Genomic DNA, 19,781 nt, shown 5'->3' with positions numbered 1-19,781 from the left:
AAACAACAGGGTAGATGTTCCCAATCTGGCTGGAGATTCGGCTCTGAGACCCAGGGCGGGGCTGGGTCTCAGAGCCCGGGCTCCAGCCCAAGCAAGAACATCTACTCTGTTATTTTTAGTGCCGTGGTGCATACCTGAATCTGTAGACTTGGGCTCTGTGACTCGCTGCCAGGGTTTATTTTCCTGTCTAGACATACTCTTTGTAGGATGGATGATCGGATACCTTCTGCTGGTGTGGCGCAGCTAGGAGCATGGGACAGATGATGCCGTGTTGGCACGGCGATGCGTATAGTGTATTACAAAACAAACACAGTCCCTGCCCTGAAGAGTTTAGTCTAAGGCCTTGTCTAACAGGGGATTTCAGCCATCATTGGCCAGCCACTGCACATCTGCACCACTTGTACAGGCAGACAAAAAGTCTGCATTAAGAGTACTCATTTTGTATGCAGGCAAAGAGCTTGTAAGCCACAGTTTGCACCCATGCTTGGAATGGGGAATAAGCTCTTCTGTGCAAATCGTGGTTTTTCACAGTGTACTTGAATCTATGTGTCTATACTACTAAGTTCAGACAGAGAGTAGAGGTGGGAGGTCACAGCACAAGGAGAGGCCAAGGGAATGAGGACAGTTATAGGTTATTTTGTAATAGAAAGGTTTGTTGCAGTGGTGTTCCTGTTTTTGTATATTCAGGACATCATTGGAAATGAGCTCTGTGACTCAATATATCTTTCCGGTACAATATTTTAATATAAATAAAATTACTTTTCTTTGTAGCTCCCACCTACGCACAGAGCATCTATTATTATTAATTGAAAGTTTAGGAGCAGAGAAGATTAAAAAGCGTATCCTTCTGCCTGAGTTGTGGTGTTCCCAGCAGTGCTCTTCCTAACTCTCTTGCATAATGTGCTTAAGCAGATAAGACAGATTGTTTTATTCCTTGCTATGAAGTTCGTCCCAGTCAATAATATTGATTAGTGCAGGGTGACTTGACGTAACAAGAATAACACCCTTTTCTTAATTTGAGCCTGTATTTCCTAATTCATGCCTCAATAGTTCATGCTTGGATGAGTTCTTCAATAAGTCAGTTAGTGACAGACCCCACTGGAAAATGCAGAGTCAGACGTTAATGGGAGAAATGAATAATTTTCTTTCTAAGTGGTACTTTTTTTCTCCTTTCCATATTTAAATTCTGTCATATTTGTGAGGGTTTTTTTAAGTTAGCTTGAGCATAAACATTTCAATTTCATTTTTTGAGAATTGTCCTTTCTTTAATTGGAAATAGACTATATTTATGAACTGCGTATCCTTAGCTAGTTCTGTGTGTTCATTGAATCCTCTTGTTAGCACAGAAATTTTCATATGTCTTAATGTGTTCTAACTTTTCTGTTAATACTTATACACACATCTGGGGAGCTGAGTTTACTTGTCAAAGTACTATAAGTAAATCTAAATACCCATGTTTTTTTATGTGGTTAATTCACTCCCCCGCCCACCCATTTTAATGATTTCATAAAGGACATACAATACAGCATACCGAAAGATCTTTGACAAAGATTTTCAACATAGAAATACTGTATAGTGGAGCCTAGAGGTCAAGACTTGGAAGTCCTGAAGTCTGCTCTGGGCTCTGCCCTTGATCAGAATCACTTAACTTCTGTGTATCTCAGCCCTGGTCTAAATTACAAACTTTTAGTCAGTATAACTATGTTGGAAAATCCATACCCCTGAGTGACACAGTTATAGCAACCTAACTCCTGGTGTAGACAGTGCTATGTTGATGGGAAAGCTGCTCATGTCGACATAGCTACTGCCTCTCAGAGATGTGGAGCACCTGTGCTGATGGGAGAAACTCTCTAGTTGGCATAGGTGGTGACTTCACTAAGCACTGCAGCAGGGCAGCTGCAGCACTGTAAGTGTAGACAAGCCCTCTGTTTCCTTACGTATTTAATGGGAATTTTAACATTTACCTACGTAATAGGGGGCAGTGTGAGGATCTCTTTGAATCAAAATCAGGGCTGAGAATTGTTCTATATCAGTGTTTCTCGACAAGCGATCTGTGGACCAGCGCCAGTCCCTGAGATCTCCCTGATGCAGTTTAGGAAGGCAACAAGCTGGTCCCTGGTATCAAAAAGGTTGAGAAGCACTGTTCTATATAATAGTGCTGAACTGGAGGGACCACTTCTAGGGTGCAAAGGGAGTTGGCATCTGTCACCTGATTGGTCCCTGATCTCTGTACTAAGATTGTTAACATAGTGACCAAAGAGATCTAGAGGTGGTGGAGCTTTTGTGTGACTTGGCTACTAGGCAAAGGACTGAGGCATGTAAACTTCACTCTGAAAAGAAGATGGGAGTCATTTATTCATTGATTCTCACCTTCCCCCCCTCTCTTTTCCTCATTTCAAGATTCAGTCTTCCTCCCATGTCATGGGAGATGGACATAAAGGTCAAAGGGCATAGTACTCTCCTGCCACTGGTTTGATTTCGGGTAGTATTGTAGATGGGAAAGAGGCTATCAAAATAATGTGACTAGGCTCTTTATTATTTATTTTTAATGAATGGATGGTTCATGTGTATTATGTGCCATTACAAGAATACCACCAAAATATCCTTACAAACATAACCCAACTGACTTAGATTGCTTAGGGCTAGATTCAGACCAGGTTCTTAGTGCCTAACACTTGGAAGTAAAAAAGGGGAGAAGGTTGTGTTTAAGACTCCATTATCAACCACAAAGTGAGCAGTGCTGAGTGACAAGGGGAAATGGCCACGATGCTAGGGTAATATAATATATTGAATGATCAAAGATTCCACAGTCGGGAATTTTTGTCATTCACGTCTGAGGCAGAATAGACTCCAGCTTGCTCGCCCTTTGTTTTGTTTAGGCTTAACAAGAGTACAGTCTTGCAGCTGTCAAGAGATATGACACACAGAATGAATGGCTCTGTCGAGTAAGACAATTCCAGTTTTACAGTTATTTTCTGTCTATATCTGTGCTTAAAGCCAATTGATAGTGGGATTTATCTGTGGCAGTAACTTTGGTACAGATGTAATGACACAAGACTAGTGTTTCATTTCTGATTTTAAGACCTTTAGTCCAGTTTTCAGCTCTATAAATCACACTAAGTATGTGTATACCGTACCTTCCAAGAGATGACCCTTTGATTAACTGATGCAAGTGAATGTGCCAAATCAGATCTGTTTATTTCTGCTATATCTGCAAAACACTGGTTTTGCATGTACTGTACCTGGGATCTCGGCAGAGAAGTCACAAGAGTCAAACAATGTGGGAAATTGTTTGACTCTTATAAGCCTTTACCTAAGAGATCTAAAAAATCAATAGACCTACACAAACAAAATAAATGGAACAATAGTTATGATGTCATAAGATACCCAGTATAAAAATTAAGTTAGTTCCTAAGAAAACAAACAGCAGCAGGGTGGAAGGTCCCCTAAAATTTCGCACTTTTATAGAGCCTTTCATGATAGGATCAAAAGCACTTTCCAGATGTTATAGTGAAGTTTCCAAATATCTCTTAAAGGTAGGTGGCATTATCCCTGTTGACCAGAGCCTGGCTGTTAGCTCAAGCAATAGAGACACTCATGCTTTTGAGAAAGGATGATTCAGTGGTTGGGGCACTAACTTGGGACTTCCTGCGTGACCTTGGGCAAATAACATTAACTCGGTTCCTCATTAGTAAATGGGAGTAATACTTCTAGGAGTGTTGTGAGGATAGAATCCATTAATAATATCTGAGCATTTCAGAACTATGGCCGTATAAGTATCTAAGAAAGATAGGTGGGTAAACTGAGGCACAGGGCAGTTGATGGTTTGCCCAAGGGGACACAGCAATTCAGATGAAACAATGGGAATGGAAACTGAGTCTAACTGATGTCTAATTCTGTGCTCAGTCCTCTAGCCAACTCTCAACCCACATTGTTGCTAACAACCAGGAAGGAATATAGTCTCTTATGTTTACTAATGGGTGATGTGATCCTTGTCTTTATTTTGTCTTTCAGTCAGAAGTTACACATTAGAAGCCCAGTTTATCCTAATAGAACAGAAGAATTGAAATATGTTCATTTAATTACAGACCTTTCATGATGCATGTTGAGGGAGGGGAGGAGCCTGAAATGATTTTAAGATGCTAATGAATTTTAGAAAGGGTACATTCAGATCTTTTAAGAAAACTCTCCTTGTGTGTTTTTGTTTTCAAGGAGGTCCTGATGATAATTTAATCGAAGGTGGTGGATCGAAGTTTGTCTGCAAACCAGGTGCAAGAAATATTACTGTCATCTTTCATCCATTACTCAGGTAAGGTTTCATATATGTATCTATAAATACAAATAAATAATTGGAGCAAGTGGAAATAATGTGCTTTCCTGAATTGTGTTTGTCTTGGAGAGGGTTGGGGGTTGTTTTGTTTTGTAGAGAGGAGTGGCATTGTTTCTGTTTCTGAGATGAAATGCCATAGCAGTGATGGAGTATTGATGCTCTTGCTGTAAAATTATTCTCCTAGATAAGTTCCTGGAGGATAGGTCCATCAATGGCTATTAGCCAGGATGGACAGGGATAGTGTCCTTAGCCTCTGTTTGCCAGAAGCTGGGAATGGGCGACAGGGGATGGATCACTTGATGCTTACCTGTTCCGTTCATTCCTTCTGGGGCACCTGGCATTGGCCACTGTCGGAAGACAGGATACTGGGCTAGATGGACCTTTGGTCTGATCCAATATGGCCGTTCTTATGTAAAAAAATCTCCAGGTAGCTTTACAGCAGATGTGCACTTCACCTCTTAAAGCTCGATAGCTCTCCTGCTGGGCTTACTTGCTTGTTTTGACCCCTTTTGCATGAAACAATGTAATTTATTATTGATCAATGCTGGGAAAAGTTTAATCACAGCTTGTGGCAAATTGTTTATCATTCGTTTTCCGTTATGTTTAATAAAAGTCAGAGGAATATTTTCTGCACCGCAAGGTAAGTTAATTTCTCAGTAAACAGGTTCAACTTACGGACTGCAAAATAAGTCCCTGGTCTAGGGTGCAGCATCAATTATTAAAATACATTAGAAATTCTCAGCTGAAAGCTCATCAAGGGCTGTTGGAAGTTTTAAAATATCTGAGCTGAGTTAGTTAGAAATAGGAGGCTTATTGCAGCGCTGTTCAATTTTAATTTCACCCTTTCCACCTTGTGATTTAGTGCAGAATAATATGAGGTTTCTTTTCCCATGCAATAACCTACAACTTGTCTTTCATCTCTATAGTTTTTCACATGGGATTCCCCCTTCCCTGTTGTGCCTGATTTTCCCCTAGTCAGTAGCAGAACAAACCTCAGAATAGTACCATCTCTTAACATTATTTATATTACTATTAAAAATCACTTATGTTAGTGTGAATTTTTGCAGCACCTTACAAACATTGGGCCTCATCATGAGAGGAACTGAAATCCCCCAATTGCCATCGAAGTCTATGAGTGCTGTGGGCATTCATTATTTCTCAGGGTCAGAGTTATAGAGTAAAGCATGTTCCTTGCCCTGGGGTCTAACACGCTGATATTTGTTTTCAATTTGTGTTCCTACCTCTAGAGAGGTGGCTGTGTTTAGTGATCAGAGCTGGGAGTCACCTCCGGAGTTCTCTTCTCCTCTCTGCAGATGACTAAGGCCGTGGCTACACTCAAAACTTCAGAGCGCTGCCGCGGGAACGCTCCCGCAGCAGCGCTTTTTGAAGTGCGAGTCTGGTCGCGCACCAGCGCTGGGAGAGAGCTCTCCCAGCGCTGCAGGTACTCCACCTGTTATACCAATAGAATAAAAACCAGCAGGATCTTATTAAGAGGGATAAGGCAAAGATGCCACATTTATTGTAAATATAATGATAAAGCAAAAGATAAAAGTAAACAACGTTGTTTGACTACTTATTCCTATTACTACTTATTCCTCACACACACACACACACACACACACACACACACACACATATTCATTTACACAATCATTCATTCAAGTTCTGTATAGGTGTTATAGTTACCAGCCTAGAAGTTGCTCATGCCAAGTTACTGGCCAGGTATCTTGGTCATGAGGATGGAGCTGAGTCCGTGTCAGGTGCACCTGATGCTCCTGGAGGCTGGCAGCAGAACCAGAGACTCAAAATCCTCAGTCTTGAGAGTCCATTCTTATAGGAATTAATTCCTATGTTAGTCTATGGGAGCTGTTTCATCCTGCTGTTGCTGACTCAATCAGCAGATGGCACATTCCTGGGCACATTCCTGGTGGCTCCACACTGTTCAAAGTTTGTGTTTCTCATCCTTCCAGGTGATGGGGTGAATGGCAGTTTACCCTCCGGGGGTTCTGGTGCTCCTCTTTACGCATTCTTTGGCCGATGGATACTCCCTTTCTAGGCTGGCACCTCCCTAACCATTCATGTACATCAAGCATTTAGCGGGGAGGGATAGTTCAGTGGTTTGAGCATTGGCCTGCTAAACCCAGGGTTGTGAGTTCAGTCCTTGAGGGGGCCACTTAAGGATCTGGGGCAAAATCAGTACTTGGTCCTGCTAGTGAAGGCAGGGGGCTGGACTTGATGACCTTTCAGGTTCTAGGAGATAGGGATATCTCCATTAATTTAATTTTTTTAAATTTAATTTAAAGCATTCATCAACATACATTCCATATCTTAACCATATTTTAATTTACTGTCTCCACCACTTTCAGGGTGTGTGCTAATTCATTTGAGACTCCCGGCCCTTTAATCACAGAGGGTGGGGGTCTGTTCCTAGGAGCTGTTGCTGTTACAATGAAGTGAGAGTCACTTAAGGGCTTATAACATTTGTTTACATTGTATCAATTACTTCAAGAACAAAGTCAATTAACTTGTTTGTAAGTTTTACATAGTGATACAGGACAGATACAATCAACGGTTTCTACAAACAGTAGCTTACAAGTTTAAATAGAAGACCGAAGAGATTTTTGCACTTGGTGAAACTGTTGGATTTTAAAGTGTGGGGGACAAATTATTGGGGGGTCACTGTCACTTGGGGGAATCACTGTTAGTACCTTCTTTAATATCCCTACACACCTCCACGAGGGGATTAGCTGGGGCACTGTTTACACTGGCACTTTACAGCGCTGTAACTTGCTGCGCTCAGGGGGGTGTTTTTTCACACCCCTGAGCGAGAAAGTTGCAGCGCTGTAAAGCGCCAGTGTAGCCAAGCCCTTACTAACTGCTTTTAGGCAATTTACATAATGTTTCTGTGCCTCGATTTCTTCAGCCATAAAATGGAGATAAAGTAATACATCTTTGACAGGGTCACTGGCCTAGTGAATAACAGGGAAGCTGTCAGTGTGATATATCTTGATTTTAGTAGGGCATTTGGCACAATCGTACATGACAGTCTCATAAACAAATAGGAATTGTGGTCTAGATAAAATTACGATAAGGTGGGCGGGCAACTGGTTGAAAGACCATACGCAAACAGTAGTTATCAATAGTTTGCTGTCAAACTGGGAGGACATATCTTCAGGGGGTCAGTTCTGAGTCTGGTACTAGTCAGTATTTTCATTAATGACTTGGATAATGGAGTGGAGAGTATGCCTATAAAATGTGCAGGTGACACCAAGCTGCGAGGATTTGCAGACACTTTGGAGGATAGGATTAGAATTCAAAATGACGGTGGAAAAATTGGAGAATTGTTCTGAAATCAACAAAATGAAGTTCAGTAAAGACAAGTGCAAAGTACAATACTTACGAAGAAAAAAGCAAACGTGTAACTACAAAATGGGGACTAACTGGCTAGGAGGTAGTACTGCTAAACAGGATCTGGGGATATAGTGGACCACAAATTGAATATGAGTCAACTGTGTAATACAGTTGTAAAAAAGTCTGGTATCATTCTGGAATGTATTAACAGAACTGTTGTGTGTAAGACAAAGAAGGTAATTGTCCTGCTCTACTCTGCACTGGTGAGGTCTAGGCTAGAGTACTATGTCCAGTTCTGGGTGGACCACTTTAAGAAAGATCCGTGGACATGTTGGCGAGAGTCCAGAGGAGAGCTACGGAAACGATAAAAGGTTTAGAAAACCTGACCTATGAGCAAAGATGAAAAATATGGAGCATGTTTAGTCTTGAGAAAAGAAGAGTGAGGTGGGGACCTGATTAGTCTTCAGATATGTTAAGAGCTGTTATAGAAGACAGTGATCAAATATTTTCCATGTCCACTAAAGGTAGGGTAAGAAGTAATGGGCTTAATCTGCAACAAGGGTGATTTAGATTAGGTGTTGGGGGAAACTTTCTAACCATAAGGATAGTTAAGCTTTGGAATAGGCTTCCAAGGGAGGTTGTGGAATCCCCCATCATTGGACGCTTTTAAAAACAGGTTAGACAAACACCTGACTGGGAAGGTCTCCGTGTACTTGGTCCTGCTTCAATGTAAGGGACTGGGCTTGATGACCTCTCATGGTCCCTTCCAGCCCTACATTTCTATGATTCTATAATAGCCTATCTTTACAAGTCTTAAATAATAAATCCCTATATGTGGCAAGGATATATTAATTCAAATTTGTTGTGTGCTTTGAAATCCTTGGATGAAAGGGGCTACATATATTCACATTATTACTGTGTGATACTATAGGAGTCAATAGCAATAAACGAATTGGATTATTTTTGTTAACACCATTTTATTTCCCCATGTCTCCTTTACATCGTAAGAAACACTGATTGCTAACTTGTAAGCTGTACTTTTTTCTTCTTCATTTGACGAGGAGCTTTTGCTCTGCGTTTAAAATCCTCGTTTAACGAATTTACTGGTAATTAATAACTAATGTGTAAATAGCTTCAGAAAGTATAGGAGTACTTGTGGCACCTTAGAGACTAACAAATTTATTAGAGCATAAGCTTTCGTGGACTACAGCCCACTTCTTTTTGCGGATACAGACTAACACGGCTGCTACTCTGAAACCTGTTCAGAAAGTATGTTGCATGAAGTCATCAGCCACTTTATTATGACAGAGAAAGACCACTATTATTGTAATGTGCTATACAAAGTGACCACTTTATTATGGCATGTAGTTCTGGCTGTTCATCTTTAGTGACTCTGTTGGCTTGTCACAGACAATCAGATATTACTTTATTGCTGACACACTTTACAAGTGTGTGAGATATAATGAAAACTTTCCCCATTTTCTCTCTCCTCTCACTCCCACCCTCCGCCCCAATCAACATAGATGATGCATTTTGAATAGCAATTCTCATGACACCCTCTGGTTTTATTACCAGCTTGATGGGTAGGCAGTGGAAATAATTTATGTCATAAAAGCCGTTACAACAAGATTTAAGATTGAAAGATCTTGTCACACACTGAGAAAGATGGCATTTGCAACATCTTAACTAACTTTTGTGGAGTAGCACATCAATAACTGCGTGAAGAGAAAAAAAATGGCTTTGTGGCACAAATTATAATTTTACTTACCCCACAGTGAGGTGAGCCTCGGGAGGGGAGAGTTGTTAGTGATGTGATTTGTTTAGCATAATGCCACTAACCATATCCATCAAGAGAATAAATAGGTGTGTCGAAGACCTGGCTGTTTGGTTGTAATTAACAAGAATTTCTTCTGCTATGCACAATGAAAGCCTTCTTGCCGTAACTGCAAATTAGAGCTGCCGTGATATGGAGAGAGCTGGTTCCCAACACTACAGTTTGTGGGATGAGGGTGCACTGATTTTTTAAATAAACAACAATAATAAAAAAAACCCACTAGAAATAAAGCAAAATAGCAGGAGCCGAACACATTCCTGACAAAGTACTGGTTTACCAGATAACCCAGACAGTAATTTGGCCACTGCCCTTAAAACCAACCGGCATTACTACATCATTTTTGGATGAAAAGAGCAGAATTTGATGGACTTTTGTTAGTCCTGTTTGCATTTGGGAGAACTCGCAACACAAAATCTTGCAATTAGAGTGTGTTTGCCAGACCTTTGACAACACTGTATTTTATACACTCTTGTATTAAGGGCCTAGCTATTATGGAGAGAATTCCTTTAGACTGGCTTACATGCAAATCTACCCCATGCTGGGCTGACTGTCTGCATGGCCCTTTCTGACACACATTAACAGTTCATTAATACCCTTTCGTCTAGTCGGGTTTCCAAAACACTAGATAAAAGTGCATTAATGAACTGTTAATGTGCATCAGTGGGATCCACATGGACAGTTAGTGTGCAGCAGGGTAATTTGGGGTGAATTCACACCTTAGCTTCTTGCAAACTAATATTTTCTATTTTTTATCTAGTTAAATTTTTGCACTAACAGGAAAATTTTAAAAATACCTCAGATACTAGCTGTTGTTTATTCAGACTCTTAATGACTGGAAGCACTGAGCTGACTCAGGGTCATTGAATGTTCCAATGATATAACACTCCTGTCTTACGTTTTGCTAGCCGAGTGTGCTGTCACTTAATGTCCTGCTGTGTTGAATCTTGTGTGGAGTGTTCTAAACCAGAACCCTCCAGCTTTCCTGGTCCTGAGTTTGAATTAATCTCTCATTTTGTTTTTCTACTCCGAAAAGCAGCTCTGTTTAAATGATAGCCCGGGGCTCCATGTTTTCTGTGTCTCTGTGATTTCCCAATAAAATATGCTCAAATTTTTTTTCTGAGTTACATCTTGGGCTCTGAAAATCAACTTGAGATCTGTCCTCCGTGCACATTAGGATCAAACCTTGATCCAAAGCCCACTGAAGATCATGGAAGTCTTTCCGTAGATGTCACTGGGCTTTGGATTATCCCCATTATCCCCAGTAATATATGTTCTTCCTGTGCAACACTATTGTCTTGACTGGGTTTGCCCAGGTGGAAGTGACTGGAACTTAATAAAGAGACAAGGTGGGTGAGGTAAAATCTTTAATTGGACAAACTGGTGTTAGTGAAAGAGACAGGCTTTGAGCTAGACAGAGCTCTTTTTGAGGTCTGGGCTGTCTTTCACCAACACAAGATGGTCCAATAAAAGATATTACCTAAAATATTATTAAAAGATATTACCTTATCCACCTTGTGTCTCGCATATCCTGGGACCAACATTGCTACAACAAGATTGGAACTTAATCAATTCTGTTGATGATTCACAAGAAGCAATAAAATGAAGTTTACTTTTCCATAACTGTACTGCCTCTGCAGAACTACAAAGAGTTAAAAGCAGTAAACACATGCTTTAATCAGTGAAGTCAGCAAAAATGATTGTGAATGTGCACAGAGAGCAAATCTGTTGAGTGAGGTGCTTTTTTTATGTAGCCATTTGTCAGAATAAAACCACCCTTTAAAAATGCACTTGATATTTTTTATTTTGCTTCTGAACTCTTATATACTGTTACTCCAGACACAACACTTATGATTTCAAAATGTCAAAGAGGACAAATATGTGAACTGTTTTCAAAGTGTGCCTGCCTTAGAATTCATGTGGTGTAGCAAGCCAGAAATGGGAAGGGAAATGCTATGCAGCTCTGGGATACGGGTCCTAATTTCCACTAGGACAAATAAGATGCACCAAACCCCCCAGATTAATTACCATCCCTTAATGATATACTGCCCCACATGTAATAAATGAACAATGGATTTTCAGAAGGCAGGTGGGTATTCAAAAAGAGATGATTCCTGGGAATAGATTTTTACTAGCAGGTTTTGAACATATGAAAACTAATTGCACTTACAAATTGAAAAGGAATACACATCTGATTTCCCTTAATTACATATTGTGGGAGGCGTTGAAGTATAAAAGTTAGCACAATGAGAGTCCAGTTTCTTTCTTCGTCCTCCACTGATAACCAGCATCTGCTTGCATTGTTAATGTGACAGGCAGAAGGTGTGTGGACTAACCTCTCCCATTGGCGGAAGACAATGTGGCGGACCAAATCCGAAGTCTGTGCGTTGTGGAATCTTAACAGCCTGAGTGACGAGTCTGTCCTAACATTTGTTTGGTGTTTTTTTTTGTTTGTTTGTTTCAGCTGGCATTTGAGAGGCACATGGCTCTTCAGGGTAATAATCATTTTACATATGCTTTATGGAGTATGTTTATTACCAGACAATTGAAGAACAGATGTCTGCAGTCTTGAGGCTGTGTGTGTGGAGGGGGGGGGAGATGGACGAGAAGGAGCTGGAGACATGGGGACGATAACATTTCAAATTGTGAAAACCCGGTTGATCCTAATGCAGTTGAACACAGTTTGGATATTAGGTATCAGGGCCTCAAGGGGGTATCTCTTTATTAATATCAGCCACACTTCATTAGGATCAGACAGCAATTAAAAGAGTTGCAGGATAGCACAGACAGCAAAATGCTGCTCATCAGCCTGAAAGAAGCAGTTGAGTCTTAGCAAGTTTGTATCCATGTCAGGAAATGGAATGGGAAAACTAAACTGTCTTGGCACCCCAGTTTACCTGTCTGTCTGATGGGCAGTCTCTGTCAGATAAGTAGGCAGCTGCTTGAAAGGAAAAAATGCAATGTAATATCACTGATCCTCTAATCACTGCATCCAGTTGCAGAGAGTGAGTAGTTAGAGAGTTTGTCTTACATAAAGAAAAAGGAATCACACAGGAAGCTGCCATTTGGACAATCTGGTCATATAGTTTGAGACACAAGAAACACAGCACAGCATTTAAATACATGAATGACAGGACACCTGTCAGTTGCTGTAAGGTACGTTTTTGTATTCTTTTGAATTTGGAGGGGGTGAGGTTAATTTAACAAATTAAACTTACCCCCATAATTCTAAGGCCTGGTCCCCACTAAGTCCCCACTTCGGACTAAGGTACGCAAATTAACGTAGCTGAATTCGAAGTACCTTAGTCCGAACTTACCGCGGGTCCAGACGCGGCACGGAGGCTCCCTCGTCGATGCCGCGTACTCCTCTCGCCGAGCTGGAGTACCGGCGTCGACGGCAAGCACTTCCGGGATCGATTTATTGCGTCTTAACCAGATGTGATAAATCGATCCCAGAACATCGATTGCCTGCCACCGGACCCTCCGGTAAGTGAAGACGTACCCTAAAATAGCAGTGTCTGTCTTACAGCAGCTTTGAAAGTTCCTGTCTCTTACATCCATTCCATTGCTGAAACAGTGAGAAAAGCTCTGTGTGTGTGTGTGTGTGTGTGTGTGTGTGTGTGTGTGTGTGTGTGTGTGAGAGAGAGAGAGAGAGAGAGAGAGAACGTACACAACATACTGACAGCATGTGCTTTGTCCCCCTCTAGCGGCTGGTTCTAGAGGATAATAGTTTACTCAGCTGCCTATTGGAGTGACTCTGTCAGCCAAGTGTTATCCGTCTGTGCTAAGGTGCTGAAGTTTGGGATTCAAATCCCATTGACAATCCCTGAGGGGGTTTGTTACATATACATAAATACTATGAATGATATGTATATTTGCTTAGTAACTATCACCTGGCAGCATCAGAAATAACCATTGCAAGCTTTAATTTTTGGTAGGTGTTTTATAAAATTAAGGTCTTTGTTACTTCCGTTAAAATGTAGCAATCACTGAACACTTAGGCGACTTTGAAAATCGCACCTTAAGGGGTTTGGACGCGATATTTCCTAGGCAGCTTTGAAAATGTCAGCTGCAAATACAGTCTGGGTATGATTCTAAATGTACGTCTGTAAACAATTCAAATGAAAGAATCCATTTACACAATTACACTACCTATAGGTACTTTACTGGTTACACTTTACATAAAAATAATATTTATGAAGCTTTAATAGTTAATGTTTTATAAAAAAACTGTTTTTCAATAAATGATAAATTGTTATAAAATGCTGTAGAGAAGTACTATAAAATTACTTCGGTATTTCATATTACTTACATTCCTATTATATGAAACATACAAATGGGAAAATGAACATGTTGGTGTATATGTATGTAGTATGTGTTAATATATATGCATAATTAATTTATATTACATATATAATTGTCTTTACACCATATTAAAATAATCTTGAATTAAGTTGCTAGGAAAAATATATTTACATTAATAATTTAGCTGTTAATGTGATTATTAAATTAAACGCACAATGTCAAATAGTTTTAGGCCCGAAATTATGGTTTTACTAAATATAATGTGAATTAAAATGTTTTAATATTTTAAAAAATAATAAATAAAAAAAAAATCCTCTGGATATTTGGTGAATCAACCAAAGTGGTATCATGTTAGTGCAGGGGAATCAAAAAATGAAAATTACTCTAATTCAAAATGAAACTGACCATTCTTAATTCACGGATCAAGCTGAACAATGTTCAGAAAACAATCAAGTAGCTTACACGGAGAAGAGAAAATAGATTTTAAAAACTCAAACTTAATAATCTAAGATGTTATTAGTTACACATATAAAGAATTATTAAAAATGTGTCCACAAAAACACACCAAACCATCAGAGACCTAGTTTACAAAAAATGTAACCATTTATCTTTCATGAATGTCCTTTCATGGATTGAGAACTGGTTAAAAGACGGGGAACAAAGGGTAGGAATGAATGGTAAATTCTCAGAATGGAGAGGGGTAACTAGTGGTGTTCCCCAAGGGTCAGTCCTAGGACCAATCCTATTCAACTTATTCATAAATGAACTGGAGAAAGGGGTCAAAAGTGAGGTGACAAAGTTTGCAGATGATACTAAACTGCTCAAGATAGTTAAGACCAAAGCAGACTGTGAAGAACTTCAGAAAGATCTCACAAAACTAAGTGATTGGGCAACAAAATGGCAAATGAAATTTAATGTGGATAAATGTAAAATAATGCACATTGGAAAAAATAACCCCAACTATACATACAATATGATGGGGGCTAATTTAGCTACAGCGAATCAGGAAAAAGATCTTGGAGTCATCGTGGATAGTTTTCTGAAGATGTCCACGCAGTGTGCAGAGGCGGTCAAAAAAGCAAACAGGATGTTAGGAATCATTAAAAAGGGGATAGAGAATAAGACGCAGAATATCTTATTGCCCTTATATAAATCAATGGTACGCCCACATCTCGAATACTGCGTACAGATGTGGTCTCCTCATCTCAAAAAAGATATACTGGCACTATAAAAGGTTCAGAGAAGGGCAACTAAAATGATTAGGGGTTTGGAACGGGTCCCATATGAGGAGAGATTAAAGAGGCTAGGACTTTTCATCTTGGAAAAGAGGAGACTAAGGGAGGATATGATAGAGGTATATAAAATCATAAGTGATGTGGAGAAGGTAGATAAGGAAAAGTTATTTACTTATTCCCATAATACAAGAACTAGGGACCACCAAATGAAATTAATGGGCAGCAGGTTTAAAACAAATAAAAGGAAGTTCTTCTTCACACAGCGCAGAGTCAACTTGTGGAACTTCTTGCCTGAGGAGGTTGTGAAGGCTAGGACTATAACAGGGTTTAAATTCATGGAGGTTAAGTCCATTAGTGGCTATTAGCCAGGATGGGTGAGGAATGGTGTCCCTAGCCTCTGTTTGTCACAGGGTGGAGATGGATGGTAGGAGAGAGATCACTTGATCATTATCTGTTAGGTTCACTTCCTCTGGGGCACCTGGCATTGGCCACTGTCAGTAGATAGGATACTGAGCTAGATGGACCTTTGGTCTGACCTAGTATGGCCGTTCTTATGTTCTAATAAGAATTTTTAATTTTGTACCAAGGCCTACTGCTTATAGCCATTCTATATCTTCAGAGCACTGTACAAATATTTAGCTAATTATTCTTAACACCACTAGTACAAGGTAGGTACTGTCCAAACTTCACAGATCAGGAACCTGAGGGAGACTGGAAATTACTCATGCCTCATGGTTAATCAGTGATGGATAGGATTTAGAACTCAGGAGATTTGGACTCCTGATTCCGATAATAACGATGTTTAATGCCCATGTCTTTATTTTGGAATCATTAATATTTGTTCTAGAATATGGTGAATGTTTTATGCAACTTTTCTTAGACTAGGTGTTTACTTCAATTGACCTCTGGATTTCAGGCAACAAAATCTTAAGTGAACAAGTTGATACCCACCTAGTGAATCTTTCTTCCTGTGGTTTAATGAGTATTTAGAAGACATTTAGTTGAGGTGTCCCTTGCTGTTGACATTTAGTTCTTTATTCTGTTGACAGCAGGAATGAATGCTTCTTGCAGGCACATCCTAACTCTTTCTTTTGACAGGCTCTCATAAAGTCTGTGTAGCTGAATTACAAAGACACATTTCAAAAAGCTTGTTGTTGTGACATTGCTAAGAAGAGGGTTAGTTCTGATTCAGGTCATTGCAAAAATGGTGTGTGTGTGTGAGTGGGGGGGAGATTATTAACTTCTGCCATTTTTTAATGCTTTATAAGAGCTGACAATCTTGCTTTGTGCGTCTGATTAAAGATGACAGTTTATAAAAACCTTAAGGTAAGGCTGTTCATTTCCTCTGACAGCAAATAAAGTGTCCCCACCTCCCACACAAACACACTCGCACACCAAAAAGCTCCTAATATGTGATACATTCATCTTATATTGTCTGTCAAAGAAGGTGCTACATTGGATCTGTCAAGTTTTGAGTTTGCAAACATGTTTCGTCCATACTGTAAATCAGACAGCCTGTCATAAATTTTACATCTCTCCAGTTCCTCCTACCCCCAGAACACAATCAATGGAATCCTAAACAATGCACACATTTTGACACACGTGGTTACTTGTGCAGAATGGTGGAGAGTCCTGTTCACAATTTTCAATCCTGCCTGTTGCGAATACCTGTTAGAAGTGCATGAAACCATTTTTACATGTTACTCCTACAGATTTTTTTGTTAATTAATACTTAGCAATTAGTAGTTATTTTCATATTCAAAGCTCTCTACAGACACCAGCAAATCTTCACAGCAGACTTGTGACGAAGGTAACTGAAATGTGCACATAAGGAAACTGAGGCCTAGTATTTGAGACTTGCCCACGGCCACAGACGACATCAGTGGGGAAAAGATAACTAGAACTCTGCAGTTTCTGGCTTCCAGTTCTGTGATCAGACACTGGACCTTACTCTCTTGCGTCCTGTGAACTTGCTGTCCCCCAGCAGCAAACTAGCTAGTCTTTGAAAGAAAACTCTTAATTGCACAGGTTTCAGAGGAGCAGCCGTGTTAGTCTGTATCCGCAAAAAAAACCAGGAGTACTTGTGGCACCTTAGAAACTAACAAATTTATTTGAACATAAGCTTTCGTGGGCTACAGCCCACTTCATCAGATGCATAGAATGGAACATATAGTAAGAAGATGATATATATACATACAGAGAACATGAAAAGGTGGAAGTTGCCATACGAACTCTAAGAGGCTAAGTGATTAAGAAGCAGGAGAAAAAAATTTTTGTAGTGATAATCAAGACGGCCCATTCTAGACAGTTGACAAGAAGTTGTGAGGATACTTCTTACTGCATCTGATGAAGTGGGCTGTAGCCCACAAAAGCTTATGATGAAATAAATTTGTTAGTCTCTAAGGTGCCACAAATTCTCCTGCTCTAATAGCACACTTTCCATTCTGGAATTCTGCCAGTGCCTCTTTTCTGAAGAGGTTTTGATGTGTCTGTGACTCCTTGGTTTTTCCATATTCTTTCTATGCAGAGCCTCACACATTTTGTTCCTCTTTTCACAAGGGCAAACCCACTAAAATGAGTTCTGCCAATGTGAGCATATTGTCAGCAGATTCATGTGACTTTACATAAAACAGACATCTGTGGCAAGGAAAAGCCATTACTATTAACTACACCACTCCATGCTTGGAGCCGGTTACAGTGGCAACTGGTGCATTACAAATGCCTACCCTAGCTGGATAAATGAGTTAGTTCCACCTTTCATAACAGAACAGGATACGGGAGGTGAGGCATGATGTCCACCATAGTTTCAAAAGGAGCCTGAACCTTCCCTTACTCACTTGGATCAGCTGTAAGTTGTAATTATCTGTTGTCACCCTTATTGGCAGTCTCAGTAAGTTAGGTTAGAGATGTCTGAGGTATTTGGAGACTAAACTTCCCTCTTCTATCTCCAGAGGATCATGTCTCCAAGTCAGGGCTGAGACAAATTCATGCAGGTTGGTGTAATAGAAATATGCCTCCAGAATTGCACTTGTATTTTGCTTTCTTATTCAATGCATGTAAACGTGACATTTGGAATATTTTTTGCAGTAGTCTGTATGCTGTTAGCCAGGAAACTCAAGCTGTTTTTCCCTATTAGTAGTCCAAACACTAGTGAAATGGGTGTTCATGTGCTTTCTGAATACTGATTATTTTTATCTTAAAGCATGTACGTGACCATTAATCTGCAGATCTGACAGTGAATAAAGGTTTGTTGACACACCATATAAGATGGTGGAAAGAGGCTATGGAGGGAAATCAGAGATTCATTGAGTCCAATTCAAGAGTTTTGTCCATATCTTCAAGGCGCTCAATGGTCTGGACCCAGAATACCTAAAAAGTGTCTGATGCTCCAGGATGAGGATCATGGTCATCAGCTTTGCTCTTCAGGCACAATAGAATTGTCCACCACAAACTTACCTGTGCAGGAGACAGCTTTCTCAGAAGCCAGTCCGAGACCATGGAATGAGCTCCCCTGGGTACTAAGAACTGCCTCAATCCTCCCCAACTTCCACTCCAAGTGCAAGGCCTACTTCTTTGTCCTTGACTTCAGTAATAAAGATACAGAGCACAGCAGAAAATAAAATTTAGAAAATGGAACCTCACATAATTTTTCACTTGGGGAGAAAAGAGAGAAGGAGAGAACCACATGTGACAAATTCTAGTCATGTTCCTTTATACACTTCTGGAAGCTGCTCAAAAAATATGATGAGGAGGGTGTTGTAAGAGCCTGAATAGAGTAGATCCAAGGAAGAAAATCTATGATGTGGTAAATATATTAAATATTAGAATATCCTGAAGCACCTTGCTAGGGAACACATGGTGTCTTCCATAACATTCTTTCAGTTGTTGATTTGGGGGCAGAGAGGGACACAACCAGATTCTTAATGAAAGTAAAGGCAGAATAACTTCTGCTTTTTGTCCAAATTTAACAAGGTGTAAACAATGAATAGGGATACCACTTGAATTTTCTTCCTACTGTAAACATATAGAGATCATGGATCTGAATCATCAGAACACAGCTGCACAATGCTCCCTTATAACATTGTTTGGCAGCTGCCTGCTTTGTCCACTGCTTGCAGGAAGAGCAGCCCATTGGAGCTAGCTAGTGGGAGCTTGGAACCAGGATGGGCCGGCAGCCTCCCTATCAGCTCCCCTAAGTTCCCTGTGCTGCTCCTGCCCTCTGCCTTGGAGCCTCCTCCTTGCTGGAGCCTCCTCCTTGCTGTGCAGGGGGTGGGCGGGAAGAGGGGCACTAATATCAGGGTGTCCCCCTCCCTCCAACCTTGCCCCCCGCTCCTGTACCCCATCTCCACAGGGTGGGGGGCACAACAGGGCTCAGGACGGAGGGAGCTTGCTTGCAGGAGCTGCTGTCTTAACTTGCTGATCTACTTAAAAAGGCAGTGTACTTAGAGTGGGGTCAGTATACTTAAAGGGGTAATGCACATCACACAGACACACACGGTGTGTGTCTCTGTCTCACACACACACACACAGGCACTTTGGAAAATGAAGGGAGTGGTGCGCTCCAGTGGGATAGCTTGGGTTCATCATCACGTTCAGTTTCCACAGGGCATGTTTCTAGCCACTGCCATGCGTCTATTATGTCTCCTCCTTCCATTCGTGCTGCCTTGTAGAGTGTGAGGCTACATTAACAACAATGTATTAACCCTTGAGGGCTCAGCCGAGTGTTAGT

General features: G+C 40.5%; 1 protein-coding gene across 2 annotated transcripts in view; it reads left to right on the top strand.

The window, feature by feature from the left end:
• Window positions 1-19,781, top strand: part of EXOC4 (exocyst complex component 4) — a 610,394-nt gene that overhangs the window by 274,593 nt on the left and 316,020 nt on the right. For both annotated transcript variants that reach the window (XM_034764261.1, XM_034764251.1), the window contains one exon: window positions 4,213-4,309. In XM_034764261.1, coding sequence (XP_034620152.1) covers window positions 4,213-4,309 — 97 coding nt within the window. The remainder of the gene's footprint in view (window positions 1-4,212; window positions 4,310-19,781) is intronic.

The sequence above is a fragment of the Trachemys scripta genome, chromosome 1 (assembly GCF_013100865.1).
Source record: "Trachemys scripta elegans isolate TJP31775 chromosome 1, CAS_Tse_1.0, whole genome shotgun sequence".
Lineage (NCBI taxonomy): Eukaryota > Metazoa > Chordata > Testudines > Emydidae > Trachemys > Trachemys scripta.
Note: the sequence above shows the minus strand (reverse complement) of the source record. Positions and strands in the feature narration are given on the sequence as shown.